Below are 13,900 nucleotides of genomic sequence, written 5' to 3'. Positions count from 1 at the left end.
ATCATTCACAGATTCATACAATGGAATTTTAAAAATTTATTCATTTACAGGATGTAGGCATCGCTGACTAGGCCAGCATTTATTGCCTATCCCTAGTTGCCCTTGAGAAGGTGCACTGCTGCAGTCCATGTGGTGTAGGTACACCACAGCGCTGTTAGGGAATGAGTTCTGGGATTTTAACCCAGCGACAATGAAGGAATGGCGATATATTTCCAAGTCAGGAGAGTGAGTGGCTTGGAGGGGAGCTTGCAGGTGGTAATGTTCCCATGCATCTACTGCCTTTGTCCTGCTAGGTGATCATGGTCATGGATTTGGAAGGTGCTGTCAAAGGAGCCTTATGCTGCAGTACATATTCTAGATAGTACACACTGCTGCCATTGTGCCTTTGTGGTGGAGGGAATGAGTGTTCAAGGTGGTGGATGGGGTGCCAATCAAGTGGGCTGCTTTGTCCTGGATGGTGTCAAGCTTGAGAGTTGTTCTTGAGCATCATTGTCACTGGGTCAAAATCCTGGAATTCTCTCCCTAACAGAAATGTGGGTATTGTTGAAGCTGCACTCATCCAGGCAAGTGTAGAGTATTCCATCACACTCTTGACCTGTGCCTTGTAGATGGTGGACAAGCTTTGGGGAGTCAAGAGGCGAGTTACTCACCACAGAATCCCCAGTCTCTAACCTACTCTTGTAGCTACAGTATTTATATGGCTAGTCCAATTCAATTTCTGGTCAATGGTAACCCCAAAGTGATCGATAGTGAGGGATTCAGCAATGGTAATGCCATTCCAATGTCAAGGGGAGATGGTTAGGTTCTCTCTTGCTGGAGATGGTCATTGCCTGACACTTGTGTGGCGCAAATGTTACTTGCCAATTATCAGCCCAAGCCTGAATGTGGCCCAGATCTTGCTGCATTTGGGCATGAATTGCTTCAGTATCTGAGGAGTTGCGAATGGTGCTGAACATTGTGTAATCATGAGCGAACATCCAAACTTCTGACTTTATTATGGAAGGAAGGTCATTGATGAAGCAGCTGAAGATTGTTGGGCCTAGGACACTACCCTGAGGAACTGAGATGTTTGATCACCAACAACCACAACCTTGTTTTAGGTATTGCTCCAACCAGTGGAGAATTTTGCCTGATTCCCATTGACTTTCATTTTGCTAGGGCTCCATGGTGCCATAGTTGGTCAAAAGTGGCCTTGATGTCAAGGGCAGTCACTCTGGAGTTCAGCTCTTTTGTCCATGTTTGGACCAAGGCTGTAATAAGGTCAGGAGCTGAGTGGCCCTGACAGAATGGAATAAGTCAATTTTTTCAGAATGGGACTATTAAAAAAGACAATTTTAACTCATACATAAATAAAATTTTCGGGTACCTGTCTTGCCCCAGAGACTACACATAGCTTTACAAAAGTTGCCGGTTCCTGGGGAAAGGGGCTACATTTAAATAAATTAAATAAAGATCCCTGTTTATTTTCTGGGGATCCAGGCCATCATCCAGCGGAAGGCCACTGGGCCCATCATGCCTGTGCCAGCTCTTTTGAAGAGCTATCCAATTAATCCCACACCTCTGCTCTTTCCTCATAGCTGGGTATTTGTTTTTTCCCTTTCAAGTATTTATCCAAATTTGCTGTTAAATGTTACTATTGAATCTGCTTCTATTACCCATTAAGGCAGCACATTTCATATCATGACAACGTGTTAAAAAAAAAATTCTCACATCACATCTGGTTCCTTTGCCAGTTACTTTAAATCTTTGTTCTCTGTTTACTGATCCTTCTACCACTAGAAACACATTTTATTTATTCTATCAAAACTACTAGATTTTGAACACATGCATAAAACCTGCCCTTAACCTTCTCTGCTCTAAGAAGAACCTCAGCTTCTCCAGTCTCTCCACATGACAGGAGCTCCCCACCTCTGGTACCATTCTCGTAAATCTGCTCTACACACTCTGCAAAGCTTACTATAGTGTAATGTCCAGAACTGAATACAATACTTTAGCTGAGGCCCAACTGGTGATTAATAACCAAAACTTCCTTGCCTTTGTATCCGATATTTATAAAGTCCATAATCCTGTGTGCTTTTTACAACAGCCTTGTCAACTTGTGCTGCTGCCATGTGAATCCCCAGGTTTCACTGTTTCTGCACCCCCTTTAAATTTGTACCATTTCAGCTTGGTCTCACAAAAACTCTACAAGCTTACTTCAACCGTACATTACTGCTCCATGACCTCCACCACCAAAGACAAGGGCAATAATTTTATGGGAACACCATCACTCAAGTTTCACAAGATCCTGACTTCAACACGCACCTTCATTGCCACAGTCAAATCCTGGAAAATTCTATCCAACAGCACTGCTGGAGTACCTTCACCACAAGGACTGCAGTTCACCATCAGCTTCTCAAAGGCAATTAGGGATGGGCAATAAATGCTGGCTTGCCAGTGACGCCCACATCCGGAAAAGAAGCAGAAGAATTTCAGCCATCTTGGGGTAATAGTGGAGTGTGCCCATTTCCTGTGCCATTGCATCCTGGTTTGAATTACCTCTTATAGCATGTCAGGCAGGGAGCCGCAATGGAAAAATATAAATATGTACAAAAAGTTCTATTTTATTTGATATATGTTGAAAAGCTGTACACAGCATAACGTAATACCTGATGTGTTGGCTTCATTCATGGTGAAGTAACAGTACATTGAAGCACCATAAGGTTAGAACTAAACATCACTCACAGTACAATTTAGTAAACCGCAAGAAAATATATTTACAGATTTTTCTTATAAAAGCGAATAAAAATCCAAATAAAAAATTTAAAAACCATAACTAAAAAAAAAGTTTTTAAAATGGTATTTTAAAAATTAAAAGGGTTTTCACGACAGGATTTGACTTTGAGGAAGAGGTTCGTCTCTTAATAGTAACGGGAACTCCCTGAAAAACTTGGTTGTTAGTTTCTTTCCACACAGCTGATCCCCACTGAAGAATCAGGACAGCGACAGGACCGGCTCAAAGGTGTTGCCAGACATAGATGGGTGCAGCCTCCATTATTTACAGCACAGTGGTTTTGTCCTATTAAAATAAAGATGAACAGACATTATTAAAATTACGCTACAGCCATTTCCTCACTAGACAACAACTTGGATTTATACATGTACATATCAGCCATTGCTCAGCTGGGTGCCAGCTGTGGTTCACTGGGCAGTGCTCCCATCTCCGAGTCATGAAGGTTATGGGGTCAAACCCCACTCAAGAAACTTAAGTACAAATATCAATGTTGACACTCCAGTGCAGTACTAAGGGAGCGCTGCACTGTACAAGTCTTTCGGGTGAATCATTAAACGGGGCCCCATCTGCTCACTCAGGTGGACATAAAAGATACCATGGCACTATTTCGAAGAAGGGAAGGGAGTTATCCCTGGTGTCCTGGTCAATATTTATCCCTCAATCAACGTCGGATTATCAGGTCATTATCACAGCTGTTTGTGGGAGCTTGCTGCATGCAAATTGGCTGCTGTGTTTCCAACATTACAACAGTGACTATACTTCAAAAGTACTTCATCGGCTGTAAAGCACTTTGGGACATCTTGCGGTAATAAAAGGTACTTCTTAAATGCAAATCTTTCTGTTTAGCACCTTTAACATAGTAAAACATTATCAAACAAAATCTGTCACCGATCAAAGAGGTTTTAAGCAACATCTTAAAGGGCGAAAGAGAGGTTGAGAGGCAGGTAGGGAATTCCAGAGTTTAGGGCCTAGCCATCGGAAGGCACGGCTACCAATGCTGGGCAGCTGAAAAATCCAGGATGGGCAAGAAGCCAGAGCTGGAGGGACACAGGTATCTCAGAGGATTAGAGGGCTGGAGTGGCTCAGTGATCATAAGAACTTGAGAAAACTAAGAAATATGAGTAGCTCTCCTGCTGCTGAGCTGGAAGGCCTGGGGTTCAAGTTCCACTTCAGGACTTGTTGGTTACGAAAGTACCCATCCACTGATGCAGGAAAACCAGTGGGTATCAATGCCAGGTGGTAGGAAGGTCACCTGGCTGTTAACACACCTGCTAAATACAAAAAAAAAATGATGGTTGATATGAAGTGATCAACTAGTATTGTGGTGACCCCATGTAGCATGGGAAAAGCTGAAAACGGGAGGTATCTCTCGAGGGTAATAAGGGATGGGCAATAAATGCTGGCCTAGCAAGTGACACCAACATCCCATGAACGAATAACTTAAAAAAAACAGTTGTAGGGCGAGAGGCTGTTATACTGACAGGGAGGAGGTGAGGCCATGGAATGATTTGAACAAGATGATGAGAATTTTAAATTTAAAGTGCTAATTAAAAGGCCTCGAGTCAATGGAGGTCAGCGAACATAGGAGTGATGGGTTGATGAGTGAATGGGACTTGGTGAGAGTTAGGACACAGGCACCAATTCCACTTACACAGAAAAGCAATCTCCATGAAGTTGGATCACAACGTAACCCAGTATCAGACTGTAGCGCAGGAAGCATTGACTCTAATCTAAAGCACCTCAACGAGCACTCATTTGACATCAGCGTCTGTGTTGTAAAGGCCCAAAATAACCCAGTCAATCATCCAGCTGCTAGATACATTCAAAAGATACAGGAACTGAAGCCGTACACAGCACAAAGTGTGTTACCTGGCGGACACTGTGAGTAAGCTGTAGTTATTCCATACAGACGGGATCGTTTCGATGGCTGTTGTTCATCACTCTCGCGTCCAAGGATACGATCCACAGCTATGACAGACTCCCTTTATGAACACAACAGTTAAAGCACAGTTAAAGGTTTTGCATTGAACAGTCCAGCTAAGTTCTCATCACGTTTATTTAGAACATTGGGCATCAACACGTGGTAGGAAAAATTACACTTAAGCCAATGCACTGTACTCTTCAAATTATACAACACACTTGGCAGTCATTCAGCTCAGTTACCTGTGCCGGCTCCGCGAAAGGATGATCAAATTAGTCCTACACACCCTTGCAGCCATTCTCTCCCACTAATCCTGAAAATGTTTTCCTTTTGAAGTATATACCCAACTCCCTTTTGAAAGTTACTACTTGAATCTTCATCCACCACTTTCAATGCATCCCAGATCATAATAACTCACTGCGTTAAATAAAATTCTCCTCATTACGCTCCTGGTTCTTCTACCTTAAATGTGTTCTCTGGTTACCGACCCCCTCCTGCCATTGGCAACAATCTCTCTACATTTACTTTAATGGAACCCTTCATAATTTTGAACACCTTCATAAAATCGCCCCTTAATCTTTTCTGCTTCAAGGAGAACAAGGGTGAAGGTTAACTTCTCCCCACTAGCTACTTTAAGTCCCAGTAGATGCTGCACAAAACTTCCACAGCCACAACATAATTCCTTTTTTAAGCCATTAAACCTAGCAACAACACAAGCAGTTAGCACACAATAACCTCCCCTAAGCCCAATAACAAAGTGACCTCGTAAAAAAAAAATTAGGTTTCACTTCTTAAAACTTTTCACTGCGGATACACACATTTTCCAATTTTAGTTGGCTACAAAAGATGAAGAAACATTTATCTTGCAAAGTAAAAAAAAACACAAACTATTAATAATATTTATCCATGAAGTTGAAATTCAGCAAAAAATATTTATATGCTAGGTAATGTGACATGACATTTAAAGTAAGAAGTGATCTGGAGTCCAACACAATGGTGCAGTTTCAGGTCAGTTTTTCAGTTCAACAAAAGCAAAACACTGCAAAAGCTAGAAATCTGAAATAAAGACAGAAAATTCTGGAAATACTCAGCAGGTCTGTGTCGAGAAATAGTTAACTTTTGTTGAGAGACCACTGATCTGAAATGTTAACTCTTTCTCTCTCTGCAAATTCTGCCAAATGTGTTGAGTATTTCCAGCCTTTTCTGTTTTTATTTCAGTCTTTCAGTTCCTTTGGTTTACATTTGTTATGTCCTTGGCCAGACCCCACATTGTTGGTGAGGTCTGGTTAGGGACCAATAAGTTTTGCTTAAAGTAGAGTTTGAAATCCAAGGCACTTGCTAAGAGAATAAAGCCACAAGATTCCACAGGTTTTGAACAAATAAAAATAAGCTTTATTATACAAGGTTAGGAAGATAAAACAATTTGCAATATCTATCTTAGACTCTAACAATCAGGGTAATTGTGACGCACATGCGAATTAACAAGCCAACCGTGGTCGAACATACACTGCACATTAAATATCCAATGCGACCAAAACAGACTCCATAGATTTCACAATAACCCACCCAGTCATCTCTAACGCTGAGTCAACCAATCTCTCTGAAATTTCCTAACATCGAAACATAGGAGTAGGTCATTCGGCTCTTTGAGCCTGCTCCGCCATTCAATATGATCGTGGCTGATCCTCTATCTCGACACCATGCTCTACGCTCTCCCCATACCCCTTGATGCTTTTTAGAATCCAGAAATCTATCTATTTCCTTCTTAAATCTATTCAGTGACTTGGCCTCCACAACGTTCTGTGTTAGAGAATTCCACAGGTTCAGCACCCTCTGAGTGAAGAAGTTTCTCATCTCAGTCCCAAATGGCTTACCCGTATCCTGAAACTGTGACCCTTTGTTCTAGACACCCCCAGCCAGAGAAAACATCATCCCTGCATCCAGTCTGTCTAGCCCCGTCAGAATTTTATGTTTCAATGAGATCCCCTCTCATTCTTCTAAACTCCAGTGAATACAGACCTAGTCACCCCACTCTCTTCTCATACGACAATCCTGCCATCCCAGGAATGGAGAACCTTCGCTGGGCTCCCTCTATGGCAAGTATATCCTTTCTTAGGTAAGGAGACCAAAACTGCACACAATACGCCAGGTGTGATCTCACCAAGGCCCTGTACAGCTGCAGTAAGACATCCTTGCTCCTGTATTCAAGTCCTCTCACAATGAAGGCCAACTATTGCCTTCTTAACTGTTTGCTGCATCTGCATGCCTGCTTTCAATGATTGGTGTACAAGGACACCCAGGTACCTTTGTACATCAACATTTCCCAATCTATCATTATTTAAATAATACTCTGCTATTCTGTTTTTCCTACCAAAGTGGATAACTTCATACTTAACCATGTTATATTACATCTGCCATATATTTGCCCACTCACTCAACCTGCCTAAACTGCCTTGAAGCCTCTTAACTCCCTCCTCACTGCTCACATTCCCACCAAGTTTCATGTCTTTAGCAAATTTGGAAATATTACATTTGGTTCCCTCATCCAAATGATTGATATATATTGTGAATAGCTGGGCCCAAGCACTGATCCCTGTGGTACTCCACCAGTCACTGCCTGCCATTCTGAAAAAGACCCATTTATTCCTACTCTGTTTCCTGTCTGCTGACCAATTTTCAATCCATGTCAACATATTACCCCCAATCCCATGTGCTTTAATTTTACACACGAACCTCTTATGTGGGGCTTTATCAAAAGCTTTCTGAAAATCCAAATACATCATATCCACTGATTCTCCCTGATCTATTCTGCTAGATACATCCTCAAAAAACTCTAGTAGATTTGTCAAACATGATTTCCCTTTCATCAATCCATGTTGCCTTTGTGTAACCCCATTGATATTTTCTAAGTGTCCTGTTATCACATCCTTTATAATAGGCTCTAGCATTTTCCCTACTACTGATGTTAGGCTAACCAGTCTGTAATTCACTGTTTTCTCCTTCCCCGTCTCTCTCACGAGGGTTTCCAATCTTCACTTTCAAAGATCTTGCCTCGGAATTCTCTCCAAAAGTCACTCCAACATGGATGGCTTCAACAATGGCTCATCTCGCAGTGTTTCAATCTTTTTCTGAGATTCCATTCCACTGGGTTCCCGAGTGCACTCGGGCATCAACTCACAAAGACAATTTGACTTCTTCGGATGCGCCAAGCAGGACACCACCGCTCCAAGGGGTATCTTTTCCCCAACTGCCCGCAGCACAGAGTCATCAACCTTCGGCTGTCCTCTTGGATCTTCAGGGCTTCTTCTAAGACCACCTCACAAAGTCTGCTCCTTGCAGCCCTTTTTCTAACTGGAGCCTGTTTCTCTGTTCCTCTCTTTTTCTTAACTGGGACCTGTTTCTGACATGTGTCTTTATCCCTTACCTGGGACTTCCTTTTGGGACCTCTCCTTGCCCCCCTCCCTCGTCCCTCTCTTTGTGGCACTTTTTGACCCTGGCACTCCATACCCATCACATGACCCAGGTTTTCGCACTTTTTTTCTATGCACATGTGTGTGTAGTGATTGAAGAAATAACCTTTCCTAATGCCTATTAGGGTTCACGTGATTGTTCTTGATGCATGAGTCCTAAGTGCGGGTAACCCAGCGGAGAGAGGAGGGGGTGCAGTGGGGTGGTGCTTTATAGTCATGGACCTGCTTCAAGCATGTAGCTTCTAGAAGACCCTTGTAACAAAGTTATCTGTTTCAAGTAAGAAACCTGCCCAGTATATCAAGTCATTACAGCGTGCAGGGCCTGTCCTTAAGCCTGAAGAATGTAAAGACATCGAACGGAGCATGTGCAGCCCGGTCCCAGCCTGCGCTATCGGGACTTGGAGTTCCTGACCTCTGTTCCCGGCAAGCAAGTAAATAGGAGTTTCATAACACATATGCTGGAACTTTACTCCAAACTGCTTTACATATAATAGGTTCAGTGCTTGCGCGGAAGATTTTTAACTGAATCATCAGGGGTACAATTCTTAAGGGGATACAGGAGCAGAGGGACCTGGGTGTATATGTGCATAGATCATTGAAGGTGGCAGGACAGGTGGAGAAGAGCAGTTAATAAAGCATATAGTATCCTGGGCTTTATTAACAGGGGCATAGAGTAGAAGAGCAGGGAGATTATGCTGAGCTTATGTAAGACACTAGTTAGACCTCAGCTGGAGTAGTGCGCCACACTAAAGGAAGGATTTGAACACATTGGAGAGACTGCAGAAGAGGTTTACAAGAATGGTTCCGGGGATGAGAAACTTCAGTTACGAAGATAGATTGGAGAGGTTGGGACTATTCTCCTTGGAGAGGAGAAGGCTAAGAGGAGATTTGATAGATAAGTTCAAAATCATGGGGGGGCTGGATAGAGTAGATAGGGAGAAACTGTAAAAGGATTGAGAACAAGAGGGCATAGATTTAAAGAGATTTGCAAAAGAAGCAAATGTGATGTGAGAAAAAAGTTTTTCACACAATGAGTGGTTAGGGTCTGGAATGCACTGCCTGGAAGTGTGGTGGAGGCAGGTTCAATGGAGGCATTCAAGAGGGCATTAGGTGATTATTTGAATAGAAACAACGCGCAAGGGTACGGGGAAAAGGCAGGGCAATGACACTCGGTCATAATGCTCATTCAGAGAGTTGGTGCAGACACAATGGGCCAAATGGCCTCCTTCTGCACTGTAACATTCTGTGATAGTCTCATTTAAACCAGGTATGGCACACAGGATGATATAAGGTATGCTAAATGTGGTTTGTTTCAATTAAATAGGTTAGGGCCACAATTTTAAGTGGTGTAAGGCCAGACCTAAGTTAGATGTCAGGACATGATTATTTTCCCCAGAGAACAGTGGGTCACTGGGACAAGCTGTTGTCTCATGTGGAGGGCACCAATTTTCTGAATTACTTTGTGAGAATTGGACCCATCTCTGACGGCTTTAATGGGTGGGAGAGGTCAGAAAGGAATTTCCCAGATTAACTTTTCCCCAAATTGGCCTAGGCTTTTGTCTCATCTGGGAAATCACATGGTTTTGGTTAGGGCGGGGATTGTATAAATGGTGATGCACAATGTATCACAATTCTATGTGATAGTCTGGATGGGCCATGGGGTCTTTACCTCTCTGCTATTCTTTGTGTGTTTAGGAAAGACTCAAAGGGCTGAGGATTTTTTTGTCAAGGAAAGAAAAGGCTGAGAGACAGCCTGTTGGGGTCTTTAAAATTATGAAACGGTTAAATAAGGCAGACATAAAGAAATTGTTTCCACTTATGGACGAGTCCAAAACCTGGGGCCATAAACATAAGATAGTCACTAATAAGTGCAATAGGGAATTCAGGAGAATTGTGTTTACCCTGAATGTGAAACTCTCTACTGCTAGGAGTAATTGAGACAAGTAGCTTAGACGTACTTAAGTGGAAGCTAGATAAATACATAAAAAAGGAATAGAAGGATGTTCTGATAGGATTAGATAAAGATGGGGGTGAGGAGCATAGAACTGTTGGGCCCAATGACTTGTTTATGTGCTGTAAATACAATGCAATTCTATGTAATATATAACACGTTGAACTATTTCTCATTGAAATAGACACTGTACCTCTTCCAGTCTGTGTAGTACAAGTTTCTTCCATAACTTGTAATCCCAAAGGGATAACTGATGCCACCAAGGACCCTTCTGCGTCCAGTTTCATTTGGATTCATGCATTCCAACCTTTGGATTCCTGCAGAGAATGAAACAGTTACAAACCCCTCTGTGGGAGAACAGAGCTTGGCAGAAAGGAGAGAGCGAAAGAGAAAGCACATGGCTTACCAGCAGTTTGTTGGGAAGCTGTTATCCATTATAAATTGTCAGTATGGTCCACAGGCAGCTTTGCTTTGGCAGCACATTTAAGGAAATTGAATTAAACTGGTAACCATTAAACACGCAAGCTACGTTTTAGGAATTTATCAAAGTTAAATCCTGGGAAACCGCCAAAGGAGATTTTAAAAATCAATCGCATGAAATCAGTTTACCACAGCAAGAAACTTTGATGGGGAATGATAAATTGGATCGACAACACTTACACAGCAGCATGAAGTGTGTACAACTTTAGATCATGCTTTTACAAATATTTTTGGGACTAGAAGCCAACTGTTCTTCATTCTTCTGAGAAACATTCTAATATCTTACTCCACAAAAGCTGCTGCTCTTGGGCCTCTACTAGACTGGACAATAGTGCTTTAACAACATTGACAAACAGGGCACTGAGAATCAAGAGTACAGTATGCTTACTTAATGTTAAACTTTATTTCTGTGTCACCCTACATTCAGTGGCTGATACTGGAGGTGTTACTGGATTGGGAACCAATTTGAAATTCTCATCCGTTGTGTTAAAATTCCTCCATGACTGTAAATGGCCAATAGACCTCCTATAAAAACAGTGTGCTCTAAAATCACCTGCTCAGAAAGAAATAAGTCAGCTACATCTGAACTTTCCCATAGAAGGGGAAAAGACCCAGGTGTGAGCATTGCCAGTTCCATAGACAAAAACAATGAATGACCGACAACTTACCTTTAATGTAGGTAAAGACACCAAATAAAATTTAAAACAAAGCCATGTAAGGACGTTAGATCAAATAACTCAAATTTGGAGAAAAAGGCAGAAATGTTTTGAGAGGGAAATTCAGAACTTAGGGGCTTGGCACAGCAGACACAGCCACCAATAGGGGAGAGATGAACGTTAGGGTTGTACAAGATACAAGAGTTCCAGTAACACAGAGACCTCAAAGGGTAGGATGAGGTTACTGACATAGTGATAGGCAAAGTCATGACAGGGTTTGAAAGAACGGATGAAAATTTTAAAATTGAGGCTGATCTGGACCAGGAGCAGATGTAGGTCAGTGAGCCCAAGGATGATGGGTGAACGGGATGGGGTACAAGTTAGAATATAAGCAGCAGAGTTTTGGTTGAACTCAAGTTCATGAAGGAAGATGTGAAGTTGGTCAAGAGAGCACTGAAATTGTCGAGTCCAAAGTTAACAAAGGCATGGATGAGGGCTTCAGAAGCAGATGAGCTGAGGTAGGGGAAGAAATCGGCTAAGTTATGGAGGATATGGAATCATAAATGGAGCTTGGGAAAAAATAGGATGTCAAGGTTGCTAATGCTCTATTTCAGCCTCAGACAGTGGCCAAGGAGAGCAGTGGAGACAACCTAAGGAACAGACTTTGTGACTGTGACTGAAGACAATAACAATCTTTCCTAGTAAGTCAGGCTCCTTCATATCATGAATCAGCCTAGTGCACCTTCTCTGAACTGTTTCTAATGCAAGTATATTCCTCCTGATGCAAGAAGACCAAAACTACACAGTACTCCAGGTGCAATTTCACCCATGTCCTATACAGTTGTTGCCAACCTGAAAATGAGCCATTTATCCTGACTCTCATTCTTGTTAGTCAGTCAGTCCACGATCCATGTTAATATATCACCCCCAACACCACGGGCAGAATTTTCCCCCCCGCTGCGGGGGGGAAGTTGAAGAGCGGGCACACTAAGGCGCACCTCCAATTGGCGCTCCCAATTGGGGCCAACTAAGGCTCGCCCAGCATGATGTCCACACGGAAGCGCTATGCGCTCCCTGTGCAGGTAGGAGGGGTTCCCTTGACCCGAGAGTGCACTCTTTCATGCATGTGCATAAAAGAGCGCACTCATCTCCCTGAGGTAAAGTGTTGCCTCAGGGAGATCGGCTGCACATTGAAAAATATTAAAAATGGAAAACAAAATTCCCTGACATGTCCCCTCATGTGATATTAACACATGAGTTGGGACATGTCCATAACTTTTAAACCACTTTATACTGACAGGTCAGCAGGCGCACAGCTGATTTTGCTAAGCCCCTGCCTTCCTGAAAATTTAAATGGGGCGAGGTGACGTCAGGAGTTCCGCCCGATGTCACCGTGCGTCATTTTACATGTCGGCAAGCGGTCCCTGACCCCCCGCCCCCTGCTCGCCAATGGAAAAATCCTGGTCCATGAGTTCTTATATTGTGTAGTTGCCTATTATGTTGCAACTTATCAAATGCCTTTTGAAAATCCAAGTGCACTATATCTACTGCCTCCCCTTTATCCATCTTGTTCATTATCCTCAAAGAACTGTAATAAATTTGTCAAACACTATTTCCCTTTCATAAAACTATGCTGACTCTGCCTGATTGTATTATGACTTTCTAAATGTCCTGCTACCATCTCCTTAATAATGGATTCTAGTATTTTCCTGAGACAAATGTTAGACTAATCGGCCTATAGTTTCCTGCTTTCTGTCTCCCTCTTTTCTTGAATAGCGGTGTTACATTTGCGGTTTTCCAGTCCATTGGGACCTTTGCAGAATCTAAGGAATTTTGGAAGATTACAATCAATGCATCCACTCTCTCTGCAGCCACTTCTTTTATAACCCTTGGATGCAAGCCACAAGGCCCAGGGGACTTGTCAGCCTTAAATTCCATTAGTTTTCCTAGCACCTTTGCTCTAGTATTAGTGATTGTTTTAAGTTCCTCCCTCCCCTTTTCCCTCTGCTTTTCTACTATTCTTGGGGTGCTTTTTATATTTTCTACTGTGAAGACAGGTACAATTTACCAATTCAAAGTCTTTGTCATGTCCTTATTTCCCATTATTAATTCCCCAATCTCACCCTCTTCGTTTTTATATACTTGTAGTAGCATTTACTGTCTTTTCTATATTTCTTGTTGGATTTCTCTCATGCTTCAATTTCTCCCTCTTTTTCAAAGTCATCCTTTACTATTTCCCCAATATTCTGCCCTACCATGAAACTCTGCAGAATTGTACATCTATTCTTTAAATTTGATATCATCCTTCACTTCCTTAGCTAGCCATGGATGGTGCATATTTCTCAGAGTTTTTCTTTCTCAATGGAATATATCTTTGTTGAGAATTACGAAATATTGCCTTAAATGTCTGCCACGGCTTCTCTACCATCTTACCTTTTAATCTATTTTCCCATTCCATTTTAGCTAACTCTGTCTTCATAGCCTTGTCTTAAACTTCAAAAAAGGCTATTTCAGACCCACATTTTTCACTTTCAAACTGAATGTGAAATTCTAACATGTTTTGATCACTCTTATCTAAAGGATCCTGTACTATGAGATCATTAATTAATCCTGTCTCATGACACGTTACCAGATCTAAAATAGCCTGTT

The 13,900-nt window shown here is 42.2% G+C and overlaps 1 protein-coding gene across 1 annotated transcript in view; it reads right to left on the bottom strand.

The window, feature by feature from the left end:
* Positions 1 to 2,583: 2,583 nt before the first annotated feature.
* Positions 2,584 to 13,900, bottom strand: part of nid1a (nidogen 1a) — a 107,394-nt gene continuing 96,077 nt past the window's right edge. The window contains exons 18-20 of the mRNA XM_041188060.1: positions 10,309 to 10,432; positions 4,643 to 4,755; positions 2,584 to 3,058 (exon numbers count right to left, since the gene is read on the bottom strand). Coding sequence (XP_041043994.1) covers positions 2,937 to 3,058; positions 4,643 to 4,755; positions 10,309 to 10,432 — 359 coding nt within the window. The 3' untranslated portion in view covers positions 2,584 to 2,936. The remainder of the gene's footprint in view (positions 3,059 to 4,642; positions 4,756 to 10,308; positions 10,433 to 13,900) is intronic.

The sequence above is a fragment of the Carcharodon carcharias genome, chromosome 5, assembly GCF_017639515.1.
Source record: "Carcharodon carcharias isolate sCarCar2 chromosome 5, sCarCar2.pri, whole genome shotgun sequence".
In the NCBI taxonomy this organism is placed as follows: Eukaryota; Metazoa; Chordata; class Chondrichthyes; order Lamniformes; family Lamnidae; genus Carcharodon; species Carcharodon carcharias.
Note: the sequence above shows the minus strand (reverse complement) of the source record. Positions and strands in the feature narration are given on the sequence as shown.